The sequence below is a fragment of the Panulirus ornatus genome, chromosome 19 (genome assembly GCF_036320965.1).
Source record: "Panulirus ornatus isolate Po-2019 chromosome 19, ASM3632096v1, whole genome shotgun sequence".
Classification (NCBI taxonomy): Eukaryota; Metazoa; Arthropoda; class Malacostraca; order Decapoda; family Palinuridae; genus Panulirus; species Panulirus ornatus.
Genome location: NC_092242.1, coordinates 14835146 through 14850103, shown reverse-complemented (window position 1 = coordinate 14850103; position 14958 = coordinate 14835146). Strand labels below are relative to the sequence as shown.

Below are 14958 nucleotides of genomic sequence, written 5' to 3'. Positions count from 1 at the left end.
CAGTTGTCATTGTTAACAGAAATAATGCGTGAATAGATAATGAAAACTTGATAAAGAGCAAGACATTAAATGCACTTCATGATTAGTTGACATGTGTCGTATGCTTCTCTTTAAGTGATATCAAAACAGTCAGCTTGTTGGATTATGTATTATGGAATATGGTAAACATTGAGATGCAAAAATCTGGTAGAAAATTTACTTTTAGAAATGACAGTGAATTATGGGTAGTGTTGCCGGTCATTGCATTGAACATATGATGCTTATGTTTATAGTTTGAGTGTTTATGTAGTTTGGTCAGCATATTGATATTATCTGAAAATAGAGCATGAAAGACTTTCAGTACCTGTGGAATTTGTGAAAAAAGAATGATAATGGAAACTTGATGAACAAGTTATAGGCATATGATTCAAGAGAAGTAGTCATTGTATTTACACTTTTTGGGAAGTGAAAAGAAACAACAGTTAAAAACTTGTTAGGTTACTAATGATAAGAGTATGATACATATTAAAAAAGGGGGTGACTGTGTTGTTGACTGGTTGGTAAGGTTATTTAATGTATGTATGACTCATGGTGAGGTGCCTGAGGATTGGCGGAATGCGTGCATAGTGCCATTGTACAAAGGCAAAGGGGATAAGAGTGAGTGCTCAAATTACAGAGGTATAAGTTTGTTGAGTATTCCTGGTAAATTATATGGGAGGGTATTGATTGAGAGGGTGAAGGCATGTACAGAGCAGCAGATTGGGGAAGAGCAGTGTGGTTTCAGAAGTGGTAGAGGATGTGTGGATCAGGTGTTTGCTTTGAAGAATGTATGTGAGAAATACTTAGAAAAGCAAATGGATTTGTATGTAGCATTTATGGATCTGGAGAAGGCATATGATAGAGTTGATAGAGATGCTCTGTGGAAGGTATTAAGAATATATGGTGTGGGAGGCAAGTTGTTAGAAGCAGTGAAAGGTTTTTATCGAGGATGTAAGGCATGTGTACGTGTAGGAAGAGAGGAAAGTGATTGGTTCTCAGTGAATGTAGGTTTGCGGCAGGGGTGTGTGATGTCTCCATGGTTGTTTAATTTGTTTATGGATGGGGTTATTAGGGAGGTAAATGCAAGAGTCTTGGAAAGAGGGGCAAGTATGAAGTCTGTTGGGGATGAGAGAGCTTGGGAAGTGAGTCAGTTGTTGTTCGCTGATGATACAGCGCTGGTGGCGGATTCATGTGAGAAACTGCAGAAGCTGGTGACGGAGTTTGGTAAAGTGTGTGGAAGAAGAAAGTTAAGAGTAAATGTGAATAAGAGCAAGGTTATTAGGTACAGTAGGGTTGAGGGTCAAGTCAATTGGGAGGTGAGTTTGAATGGAGAAAAACTGGAGGAAGTGAAGTGTTTTAGATATCTGGGAGTGGATCTGTCAGCGGATGGAACCATGGAAGCGGAAGTGGATCATAGGGTGGGGGAGGGGGCGAAAATTTTGGGAGCCTTGAAAAATGTGTGGAAGTCGAGAACATTATCCCGGAAAGCAAAAATGGGTATGTTTGAAGGAATAGTGGTTCCAACAATGTTGTATGGTTGCGAGGTGTGGGCTATGGATAGAGTTGTTCGCAGGAGGATGGATGTGCTGGAAATGAGATGTTTGAGGACAATGTGTGGTGTGAGGTGGTTTGATCGAGTAAGTAACGTAAGGGTAAGAGAGATGTGTGGAAATAAAAAGAGCGTGGTTGAGAGAGCAGAAGAGGGTGTTTTGAAATGGTTTGGGCACATGGAGAGAATGAGTGAGGAAAGATTGACCAAGAGGATATATGTGTCGGAGGTGGAGGGAACGAGGAGAAGAGGGAGACCAAATTGGAGGTGGAAAGATGGAGTGAAAAGGATTTTGTGTGATCGGGGCCTGAACATGCAGGAGGGTGAAAGGAGGGCAAGGAATAGAGTGAATTGGAGCGATGTGGTATACAGGGGTTGACGTGCTGTCAGTGGATTGAATCAAGGCATGTGAAGCGTCCGGGGTAAACCATGGAAAGCTGTGTAGGTATGTATATTTGCGTGTGTGGACGTGTGTATGTACATGTGTATGGGGGGGGGGCTGGGCCATTTCTTTCGTCTGTTTCCTTGCGCTACCTCGCAAACGCGGGAGACAGCGACGAGGTATAAAAAAAAAAAAAAAAAAAAATGATACATGAAATATGTTAAACAATGAAATGATTTTTTCATGCGTATTTGTTTCCTGTGCAAGTGAGGTAGTGTCAGGAACAGAAGACTGAACCTTAGAGGGAATACCTCTGTTTAACTTCATCCTCTGTTTCATCTTTATGAAAGTAATTCTGGAGGGGAGAATTTTCCGCCCACCCAATCCTGCCCCTCAAAGTCATCTTCTGTGCCATATATGAGATATGTGGGCAGTATTCCTTCTCTTATATTCCTCTTCTACTTATGTTAGGAGAATGTTTATTTGTGGGTAGGGCATGGAATCATGGGAAGCTTAATTTGTCAACACCATTCACTACATAGTTTTTGGTGCATGAAGTCATATTCTGCTCATGGCCTTGATTCATTGTCTTTGCTGATGATGGAGTATCCCCAAAACATCCAGCACGTTCTTCCTGAAATAAAGTCATAAATGATGGCACAAGAAATAAAATTAGGACTAATTAAAAGACAAGAGAATAGTGAGGATTGAATGTCTGATTAGAATGTTAGATATTTCTAATAGAATGCACTATATCTCAATGGCAGAAGGAGCTGACTAAAGGTTTCTAAAGCATGTAACCCTTACTTATGGCTTTTCTAAACTCTTTGAAAAGAAACCACCATAAAAGCTGTATAACCAACTCTTCTCATAGTTATCAGCAGATTAGAGTGGAGACAGATAGGGATGTCTAAATGTGTGTGGATGTAACCAAGATGAGAAAAAATGAGAGATAGGTAGAATGTTTGAGGAAAGGAACCTGGATGTTTTGGCTCTGAGTGAAACGAAGCTCAAGGGTAAAGGGGAAGAGTGGTATGGGAATTTCTTGGGAGTAAAGTCAGGGGTTAGTGAGAGGACAAGAGCAAGGGAAGGAGTAGCAATACTCCTGAAACAGGAGTGGTGGGAGTATGTGATAGAGTGTAAGAAAGTAAACTCTAGATTGATATGGGTAAAACTGAAAGTTGATGGAGAGAGATGGGTTATTATTAGTGCATATGCACCCGGGCATGAGAAGAAAGATCATGAGAGGCAAGTGTTTTGGGAGCAGCTGAGTGAATGTGTTAATAGTTTTGATGCACGAGACCGGGTTATAGTGATTGGTGATTTGAATGCAAAGGTGAGTAATGTGGCAGTTGAGGGAATAATTGGTGTACATGGGGTGTTCAGTGTTGTAAATGGAAATGGCGAAGAGCTTGTAAATTTATGTGCTGAAAAAGAACTGGTGATTGGGAATACCTGGTTTAAAAAGAGAGATATACATAAGTATACATATGTAAGTAGGAGAGACGGCCAGAGAGCATTATTGGATTATGTGTTAATTGATAGACGCACGAAAGAGAGACTTTTAGATGTTAATGTGCTGAGAGCTGCAACTGAAGGGATGTCTGATCATTATCTTGTGGAGGCAAAGGTGAAGATTTGTAGAGGTTTTCAGAAAAGAAGAGAGAATGTTGTGGTAAAAAAGAGTGGTGAGAATTAGTGAGCTTGGGAAGGAGACTTGTGAGAGGAAGTACCAGGAGAGACTGAGTACAGAATGGAAAAATGTGAGAACAAATGACGTAAGGGGAGTGGGGGAGGAATGGGTTGTATTTAGGGAAGCAGTGATGGCTTGCGCAAAAGATGCTTGTGGCATGAGAAGCGTGGGAGGTGGGCAGATTAGAAAGGGTAGTGAGTGGTGGGAAGAAGAAGTAAGAATATTAGTGAAAGAGAAGAGAGAGGCATTTGGACAATTTTTGCAGGGAAATAATGCAAATGAGTGGGAGATGCATAAAAGAAAGAGGCAGGAGGTCAAGAGAAAGGTGCAAGAGGTGAAAAAGAGGGCAAATGAGAGTTGGGGTGAGAGAGTATCACTAAATTTTAGGGAGAATAAAAAGATGTCTTGGAAGGAGGTGAATAAAGTGCGTAAGACAAGGGAGCAGATGGGAACTTCAGTGAAGGGGGCTAATGGCAAGGTGATAATAAGTAGTGGTGATGTGAGAAGGAGATGGAGTGAGTATTTTGAAGGTTTGTTGAATGTGCTTGATGATAGAGTGGCAGATATAGGATGTTTTGGTCGAGGTGGTGTGCAGAGTGAGAGGGTTAGGGGAAATGATTTGGTAAACAGAGAAGAGGTAGTAAAAGCTTTGCGGAAGATGAAAGCCGGCAAGGCAGCGGGTTTGGATGGTATTGCCGTGGAATTTACTAAAAAAGGGGGTGATTGTATTGTTGACTGGTTGGTAAGGTTATTTAATGTATGTATGACTCATGGTGAGGTGCCTGAGGATTGGCGGAATGCGTTCATAGTGCCATTGTACAAAGGCAAAGGGGATAAAAGTGAGTGCTCAAATTACAGAGGTATAAATTTGTTGAGTATTCTTGGGAAATTATGTGGGAAGGTATTGATTAAGAGGGTGAAGGCATGTACAGAGCATCAGATTGGAGAAGAGCAGTGTGGTTTCGGAAGTGGTAGAGGATGTGTGGATCAGGTGTTTGCTTTGAAGAATGTATGTGAGAAATACTTAGAAAAGCCAGTGGATTTGTATGTAGCATTTATGGATCTGGAGAAGGCATATGATAAGAGTTGATAGAGATGCTCTGTGGAAGATATTAAGAATATATGGTGTGGGAGGCAAGTTATTAGAAGCAATGAAAAGTTTTTATCAAGGATGTAAGGCATGTGTACGTGTAGGAGGAGAGGAAAATGATTGGTTCTCAGTGAATGTTGGTTTGCGGCAGGGGTGTGTGATGTTTGAGGACAATATATGGTGTGAGGTGGTTTGATCGAGTAAGTAATGATAGGGTAAGAGAGATGTGTGTTAATGAAAAGAGTGTGGTTGAGAGAGCAGAAGAGGGTGGTTTGAAATGGTTTGGTCACATGGAGAGAATGAGTGAGGAAAGATTGACCAAGAGAATATACGTGTCAGAGGTGGAGGGAATGAGAAGTGGAAGACCAAATTGGAGGTGGAAAGATGGAGTGAAAAAGATTTTGAGTGATCAGGGCCTGAGCATGCAGAAGGGTGAAAGGCGTGCAAAGAATAGAGTGAATTGGAATGATGTGGTATACTGGGGTCGACGTGCTGTCAATGGATTGAACCAGGGCATGTGAAGCGTCTGGGGTAAACCATGGAAAGTTGTGTGGGGCCTGGATGTGGAAAGGGAGCTGTGGTTTTGGTGCATTATTACATGACAGCTAGAGAATGAATGTGGCCTTTGTTGTCTGTTCCTAGCGCTACCTCGCGCACATGAGGGGGAGGGGGTTGTTATTTCATGTGTGGCAGGGTGGCGATGGGAATGAATAAAGGCAGACAGTATGAATTATGTACATGTGTATATATGTATATGTCTGTGTGTGAATATATATGTATATATTGAGGGCAAATGAGAGTTGGGGTGAGAGACTATCAGTAAATTTTAGGGAGAATAAAAAGATGTTCTGGAAGGAGGTAAATAGGGTGCGTAAGACAAGGGAGCAAATGGGAACTTCAGTGAAGGGCGTAAATGGGGAGGTGATAACAAGTAGTGGTGATGTGAGAAGGAGATGGAATGAGTATTTTGAAGGTTTGTTGAATGTGTCTGATGACAGAGTGGCAGATATAGGGTGTTTTGGTCGAGGTGGTGTGCAAAGTGAGAGGGTTAGGGAAAATGATTTGGTAAACAGAGAAGAGGTAGTAAAAGCTTTGCGGAAGATGAAAGCCGGCAAGGCAGCAGGTTTGGATGGTATTGCAGTGGAATTTATTAAAAAAGGGGGTGACTGTATTGTTGACTGGTTGGTAAGGTTATTTAATGTATGTATGACTCATGGTGAGGTGCCTGAGGATTGGCGGAATGCGTGCATAGTGCCATTGTACAAAGGCAAAGGGGATAAGAGTGAGTGCTCAAATTACAGAGGTATAAGTTTGTTGAGTATTCCTGGTAAATTATATGGGAGGGTATTGATTGAGAGGGTGAAGGCATGTACAGAGCATCAGATTGGGGAAGAGCAGTGCGGTTTCAGAAGTGGTAGAGGATGTGTGGATCAGGTGTTTGCTTTGAAGAATGTATGTGAGAAATACTTAGAAAAGCAAATGGATTTGTATGTAGCATTTATGGATCTGGAGAAGGCATATGATAGAGTTGATAGAGATGCTCTGTGGAAGGTATTAAGAATATATGGTGTGGGAGGCAAGTTGTTAGAAGCAGTGAAAAGTTTTTATCGAGGATGTAAGGCATGTGTACGTGTAGGAAGAGAGGAAAGTGATTGGTTCTCAGTGAATGTAGGTTTGCGGCAGGGGTGTGTGATGTCTCCATGGTTGTTTAATTTGTTTATGGATGGGGTTGTTAGGGAGGTGAATGCAAGAGTCCTGGAAAGAGGGGCAAGTATGAAGTCTGTTGGGGATGAGAGAGCCTGGGAAGTGAGTCAGTTGTTGTTCGCTGATGATACAGCGCTGGTGGCTGATTCATGTGAGAAACTGCAGAAGCTGGTGACTGAGTTTGGTAAAGTGTGTGGAAGAAGAAAGTTAAGAGTAAATGTGAATAAGAGCAAGGTTATTAGGTACAGTAGGGTTGAGGGTCAAGTCAATTGGGAGGTAAGTTTGAATGGAGAAAAACTGGAGGAAGTGAAGTGTTTTAGATATCTGGGAGTGGATCTGTCAGCGGATGGAACCATGGAAGCGGAAGTGGATCATAGGGTGGGGGAGGGGGCGAAAATTTTGGGAGCCTTGAAAAATGTGTGGAAGTCGAGAACATTATCTCGGAAAGCAAAAATGGGTATGTTTGAAGGAATAGTGGTTCCAACAATGTTGTATGGTTGCGAGGCGTGGGCTATGGATAGAGTTGTGCGCAGGAGGATGGATGTGCTGGAAATGAGATGTTTGAGGACAATGTGTGGTGTGAGGTGGTTTGATCGAGTAAGTAACGTAAGGGTAAGAGAGATGTGTGGAAATAAAAAGAGCGTGGTTGAGAGAGCAGAAGAGGGTGTTTTGAAATGGTTTGGGCACATGGAGAGAATGAGTGAGGAAAGATTGACCAAGAGGATATATGTGTCGGAGGTGGAGGGAACGAGGAGAAGAGGGAGACCAAATTGGAGGTGGAAAGATGGAGTGAAAAAGATTTTGTGTGATCGGGGCCTGAACATGCAGGAGGGTGTAAGGAGGGCAAGGAATAGAGTGAATTGGAGCGATGTGGTATACAGGGGTTGACGTGCTGTCAGTGGAGTGAATCAAGGCATGTGAGGCGTCTGGGGTGGACCATGGAAAGCTGTGTAGGTATGTATACACGTGTGTGGACATGTGTATGTACATGTGTATGGGGGGGGGGGTTGGGCCATTTCTTTCGTCTGTTTCCTTGCGCTACCTCGCAGACGCGGGAGACAGCGACAAAGTATAAAAAAAAAAAAAAAAAAAAAAAAAAAAAAAAAAAATATTGAGATGTATAGGTATGTATATGTGCGTGTGTGGACGTGTATGTACATACATGTGTATGTGGGTGGGTTGGGCCATTCTTTCGTCTGCTTCCTTGTGCTACTCGCTTACACAGGAGACAGCAACAAAGCAAAATAGATAGATAAATAATTTTGAGTATGCACACATAAGAGTGGTGGCTCTTAAGTGTATGATGGGAAAGAATTGTTAAGTAATTGCTCTTTCCACTATAAAGCTCTTTCTGTTATTTTTGTAGTTTTGAATTGATTAAGAGGAAACCTTTGCTGATTTGCCACATAAATGCTGAAGCTATGCATGTGATGTACCAGTTGCTGTAAGTGATTTTATTTCTTAGATTATTCTGTGTTGAACATGAATGCACCTCCCAGTCCTTTATTGTCACAACTAAAGAGATTATAACCAGGCTTAAAAGTTTATCAACTTTGTATTGCAATTATATAACTCTGTATTCACTTTCTGTCTATTGCATATGTACTGACGGTATTCATGTCATTCTGAAATGCCAAGTTTTTGTTGGAAAAATCTCCTTTATATGATGCAGGGAAAAAATTATTTTGATTTCTTGTTGAAGTCATATGTTATTTTCCAGACACTTTGATTAAAATCTATTTATGTTTTATACTTACATGCATTTTTTTTTTTTCTTCCTCAGTACCTGAACACACCTGAGAGCCAAACGTTACGATGTGACCTCATCCGTTTTATAATTGGTTGTATCCACCCATCCAATGAGGTCCTGTGTTCAGATATTATTCCACGTTGGGCTGTGATTGGCTGGCTACTTTCCTCTTGCACATCTCCAGTTGCAACAGCTAATTCTAAGCTGGCACTCTTCTATGACTGGGTAGTTTACAACACTGACACTGACAACATAATGAATATTGGTAAGTTTAGGCCCTCAGTTTAGTGTATTATTTTTCTGTGGGTGTTTTCCTTTCATCACAATTATTTCATGATTACAAAGATAAATCAGTATTTATTTGGTATTTATAATGTGAATTTGAGATTTTAGCTTTAAATTCATGTGCTAACCTTATTGTGGTTGTAGCAATTAAAAAAAGAAATTGTCTTATTTTCCTTTGGGATTGATACTCTTTAGACGAAACAGAATGCAACTGTGTGCTAATATCACCTTAAGGTAGGCAAATTTACAGTTAGAAAGTATGAAAAAATTTTTCTATCCTTCATTGACACATTAAGGGATCGATCTACTTGGGAACACCTGAAATCACTGAGACTGTATTGTCTAGAATGCAGTTGGCAGAGGTGTATCATACCTCATATCTTGGAAGGTAAGGTTCTCAGGACACACTTAAATCATATCTCTTTAGGCACAACTGAATGGAGAACTGATATCCCATAGAAATTAAAAGTGGTAATAGCCCAAGAGGAAAGACCTTGAATTTCTAAGGCTCATGGCTATTCAATACATTGCCTGAAGCCATCAGAAACACTTTTGGAGTGTGCAGTTAAGATGTTTAAGAAGGCTTTGGATAAGTATTTACAAAGTGTATCTGGCCATCCAGGCTTTGATCGGTACATGGGCCTTCGAGCCATTGCCTCCAATAGTCAGGTCAGCAAGGGACTAAACTTCGCACCTTAGACTCAGCCAGAGCTTAAGTGGTGGAAGACCACTAAAGTCAGCTCTAAGTAAACCCCCAGCTTCTTGTAGACCCATTCCATGCTCAAAGGCCTTTGCATTTACATCCTTCATCACCCTGTCCATCAAAAAAATCAAATTACATCAGAGATCATTGATGCAGATCTACCTTCACTTGGAACCTTTTGTCATCCCCATCCTATTCATATGTATGCCTTACTCTCCCAGGAAATGCATATTATATGTCATAGGAAATGTAAACTGATTGTAATGAATATCTTCTATCCATTGGGATAGGGGAGAAAGAATACTAACCATGTATTTCCTGTATGTAGAAGGTGACCAAAAGGGATGGGAGCGGGAGGCTGGGAATCCTTCCGTCCTGTTTTACTTTTTCCGAGGCAGAAACAGAGATGAGGGCCAAATGAGAATTTTTCCTCTAGGTCCAGTCATCTGTTGTTGATGCTACCTCGCTAGCTCATGGTGAATATGTATACAAAAATTTTTTTTACTGTAGACACAGTAAACATAGTGAGAGACAGCACCATAAACTAAGATGAAAGGATTTAGTGAAATTCAAACAAAAGGAAGAGATATATTGAAATGTCAGGAAATCTGAACCCATAGTATTAAGGTCTTTAGACTGAAATTTATGTTCCATATGATGGAAAGAACAGAAAACTGATGATTTTAGTAGATTTTTTCATTTATTTATGATTACCCAAATGTTGCCTAAGACCTCATTCTAAAGGCTCCAGCTGCTAAGGCTTTACTACACCCAGTGCCAAGGAAAAGATGTCTCCTTGAGGGGGAAGTTTTTTTGACAAGATTTTACTCCAAGTTATCCTTTTGGGGAAGAAGTTCTTTGACAACACTGTACTCCTAATGATACAGTCTCGTGAAGGGTGGGTTTCACTCACTGTATTAACTAGATTAGGCCATATTTATGTAACCCCTTTCTGAAGATTTCAGTCTGGAATGATAGATAATGAGTAAGTGGATGGAAGAGGAATGGAACCATATGCAAAATGTAACCTATTTAGTTTGTTTAATGTTAAATAACTCGGATTGTTAAACCCACAGAATGATAGAAAAACAAATGATTATCTACTTATGTGAACTCAGCATACCCACTGGTAGAAATAACGATCTTTATTCTTACAGAGCCTGGAATCCTTGTAATGTACCACTCCATGAGACCACACCCAGTTCTTACCACCTCCCTCTTGGACTTTATATGCAGGGTTAGTCTTTGATTTGTATTTGTCGGGGGTTACACATATGCATTAACATTTGGTAATTAAGTTTGTGGAATATTTTTCTGTATTTTGAAAGGAATTCACTGCAGTGTTCATAAAACATTTAATTAGTATACAATAAGGGATTACTGTTGAAAATCAAAAGTATTTTTTTAAGGTTTTGAGCTATTGAAAGTTACTTTGTCCGTGATAAAATATTATAATTTCCTCTAATTAGGTGTATTTTAAGAGGATGCTAATATTTGTATGTGGATTTTTACAGATAATTCCAAATTTCCACCCTCCATTAGCAGACAAGATAAGGGCTGGGGTTCACAATTCCCTTCGACAGATTTTAGAAAAAAGAGTAGTGCAGTCTCTTGAACCACTATTCGACAACCGTCACATGGATGCAGAACTGCGGAAGCTCATTCGTGAAACATTCCCTGAATTCTGTTCAAACTCTGTCCCTGGGGATGTGAAACCAGAAGACTTTGTTGCCCCAGTATCTTCAGCTTCAGTCACTAAAATGGACCTCATGGTAGAGACAGGTCTTGACTTTGGAACCTCAACAGTGAATAATGATAGTGATGTAAATAATAGTAACCATATTGGTGAGGAAGAGGCCATGTTCAGTGATGAGGAAGAGGAGCCACCTACTCCAAAGGCTCCTCTTCCTCCTCCTCCCACTAAAATCAAAGTGGAGGAAATATCAACTGCTTCCTCTGTACCAGTAACAGAGGTGGTGGAAATGAAAACCAAAGTTAATGATGTGAATAGTGTGGAGGAAAAAGTGGACCTCAGTAAACACTTAGAGTATTTGGAGAGTGATATGAAGACAATTCTCCTGGATTATCAAAATGAAAAGGACACTAAACAAAGGTAGGAGAAACTTTTTTGTTGCTGTATCTGGACTGAAGTTTGCAGTGTCTTCAGAGAACCGAGTTTTGCTGCAGTCTTTTCAAGTTCTTCTGTTTGCCGAATGAATGGATACTCTGCCTTGTTAGACTTTTTATATTTTATTATATCCTTTGAATATTACCTGGTGCTAATATACAATCATTTTGATAGGCATAGAGGTATGTTTCTCTTGAGATTTTTTTTTCTTTGTAATGTATGATGAATAGTGGATTTTGTGGGCATGGTTGCAGGTAATGTACAAGATTTACAGAAATTGTTCTTTAAGTTGTGGTTCTTTTTCTTTAGCCATATTCATTCCTGGAATTCCACTTATGTATAGGACATCCTTATTCTCAAGCTCCAAGTCATCCTTTGGACATCTGTTTCTTGTTTTTTGTAAACTACCTTATTTTTACTTTTCTCAGTTATCATTTCTTGTTGCCCCCACTTCTGAGTTTCCTTCAATATGTTGTAACCAACCTCATTCCTTTCAAGCTATCTTAATACCTGTGTAAATGCTTTATGTCGTGCTCATATCAATTGCTCAATTCTTTAATTAGTGATATGAACACTTGATGACTTTTTCATGCTTTTTTTTTTTATATACTTGATTGCTGTTTCCTGTGTCACTGAGGTAGTGCCAGGAAACGACAAAGAATGGCCCATCCACTCATATACACATATATTTTTTTTTATTATATACTTTGTCACTCTCCTGCATTAGCGAGGTAGGGCAAGGAAACAGACGAAAGAATGGCCCAACCCACCCACATGAACATGTATATACATACACCTCCACACACGCACATATCCATATCTATACATTTCAACATATACATATGTATACATACACAGACATATACATATAACATACAAACCTCCAACAGCCAGGATCGAACCCGAGACCCCTGTGCAAGAGGCAGGAATGCTAACCGCTAGGCTATGGGCCTGGCTAATAGGAAATAACTGTTCGAATACTAAGTACTCAGATACCCATCGTCTCACATTGGTGAGCAACGTGGTCTACACCGGTTATTTCCCAACAGGTGCACATAGCCAGCAGATAGTTATGTGTTATGTGTTGGAGGTTTGTATGTTCTATGAAGGTGCGTGTTCATATGCACTTTATTTATATATTCATATACCTCCATGTTGTATAGTTAGGTTTGTTAAAATGCTATCGGCTGGCTATGTGCGCCTGTTGAGAAATAACCGGTGTAGACGCCGTTGCTCACCTGTGTGAGACGAAGGGTATTCGAGTACTTAGTATTTGAATAGTTATTTCCTATTATCCAGGCCCATAGCCTAGCGGTTAGCATTCCTGCCTCTTGCACAGGGGTTTCGGGTTCGATCCTGGCTGTTGGAGGTTTGTATGTTCTATGAAGGTGCATGCTCATATGCTCTTTATTCGTATTCATATACCTCCGCGTTGTACAGTTAGGTTCGGTAAAATGATATCTGCTGGCTATGTGCGCCTGTTGGGAAATAACCGGTGTAGACCCTGTTGCTCACCACTGTGAGATGAAAGTTATTCAAGTACTTAGTATTCGAATAGTTATTTCCTATTAGCTAGGCCCATAGCCTAGCGGTTAGCATTCCCACCTCTTGCACAGGGGTCCCGGGTTCGATCCTGGCTGTTGGAGGTTTGTATGTTCTGTGAAGGTGCGCATTCATATGCACTTTATTTGTATACATATACATATATACACGTGCACATAATTCATACTTGCTGCCTATATTCATTCCCGTCGCCACCCCACCACACATGAAATGACAACCCCCTCCCCCGCACATGCGTGAGGCAGCGCTAGGAAAAGACAACAAAGGCCACATTCGTTCACACTCAGTCTCTAGCTGTCATGTATAATGCACCGAAACCACAGCTCCCTTTCCACATCCAGGCCCCACAAAACTTTCCATGGTTTTACCCCAGATGCTTCACATGCCCTCGTCGACCCCGGTATACCACATTGTTCCATTTCATTCTATTCCTTGCACGTCTCTCACCCTCCTGCATGTTCAGGCACCGATCACTCAAAATCTTTTTCACTCCATCCTGCCACCTCCAATATGGTCTCCCACTTCTCCTCGTTTCCTCCACCTCTGACACATATATCCTCTTTGTCAATCTTTCCTCACTCATTCTCACCATGTGACCAAACCATTTCAATACACCCTCTTCTTTTCTCTCAACCACACTCGTTTTATTACATATATTACATATGTATATCAGCATATATACTCACACATACACAGACATATACATTTATACATGTACATATTCATACTTGTTTACCTTCATTTTGATGTTGGAAAGTGTATTTACTAAGATTTTTGGATGAGACTCTATGGTACTCATTAAGGAAAACCAGACTGGAGTAGGTTTGATATTACAATGCTGAAGCAGATAGGTTATACAGTTAAAGCATTGTGTACTGATTTTTATTAGTTTTCTATGATGTCCTTAAAGGCTCAGTTTGTTCCTGACATTACCTAGTTATAGAAGTAAAAGCAATTAGTTTTTGAGAGAAGTGTTGGGTGTTTGAGATTGGGAAGTATGTGAAGTGAGAGTTTCTTGCAAATAGTTATATGAAAAAGAAGAAATATTAGAAGCCTTGCATAGATGAAGTGTGACAGAGCTGCTGAAGAGGATAGAATTGCAGTTGAAATTCTCAAGGAAGAGGATGACAGTGTTGCAGATTGATTGGTTAGGATTTTCATTAAATTTATGGCTCAAGTTGTGGTGCATGAGGATTGCCAAAATCCCTGTATGGTATTTTGTATGAAGGTAAGGAGAAGGGGGGCGAAAGTGAATCTTAGAATTACAAAGGTATAAGTTTGTTTAGTATACCAAGTAAGTTGTATGGGAGAATGGGGATTGAGTTCTCTTCATTGTTTCTTGTATAATTATGATTGTTTCAGATGAGAATGCTAAAGGAATGAAATTTCATCATTTGCATTGGAGAGGTTTTGAGCATGATAAGTTATGTATGAGTACAGAATTTGGTCTCACTTGATGTTTTAACTTGGTATGAAAATTTAACATGCTTGACATAAGTTTAGATTATTTGAGTGAACTGTCAAGGCTGTATCTTTTGATATGTTCCTTGTGAAGAGTGATGGTGATTGAAGATATTGGTCAAGTGTTATTTTTATCAAATATTTTTGATGAAGTTTATTGGAATTTTGCATGTGCATTTCTTAGATTATCTTCAGATATTTGCATTTTTCTTGGAAACATTAGCTTTTTTTTTTTTTTTTTTTGTATTCTCATGCTAGCTCTAGATAAGTCGCACTGTAAGTTGTATTGAGGAATGTTTGTATTTTCAGGTTCGATAAGTTTTTAATATATTAAAGAAATATATGAAATAGTTTGAATATATGGAAAGATTGAGTGAGAAAAGGTTAACAAATAGGATATATGTGTCAGAACTGAGGGAATAAGGAGTAGGGGAGGCCAAATTCTGGAGATGGAGGGATGGAGTGAAGAAGATATTAAGCAATTGTGGCCTGAACATGCAGGATGGTGAAATGTGTGTGCATGGAATAGAATGAATTAGAAGGATGTCATATACTTGTGTCGACATGCTGTAAATGGACCGAACCAGAGCATGTGAATGGCCAGGGTAAACCATGGGTAGGTTAATGAGGCC

At 40.1% G+C, this 14958-nt stretch overlaps 1 protein-coding gene across 1 annotated transcript in view; it reads left to right on the top strand.

The window, feature by feature from the left end:
* Positions 1–14958, top strand: part of IntS3 (integrator complex subunit 3) — an 83561-nt gene that overhangs the window by 29170 nt on the left and 39433 nt on the right. The window contains exons 7-9 of the mRNA XM_071673684.1: positions 8220–8451; positions 10332–10411; positions 10689–11287. Of these exons, the coding sequence (XP_071529785.1) occupies positions 8220–8451; positions 10332–10411; positions 10689–11287 (911 nt within the window). The remainder of the gene's footprint in view (positions 1–8219; positions 8452–10331; positions 10412–10688; positions 11288–14958) is intronic.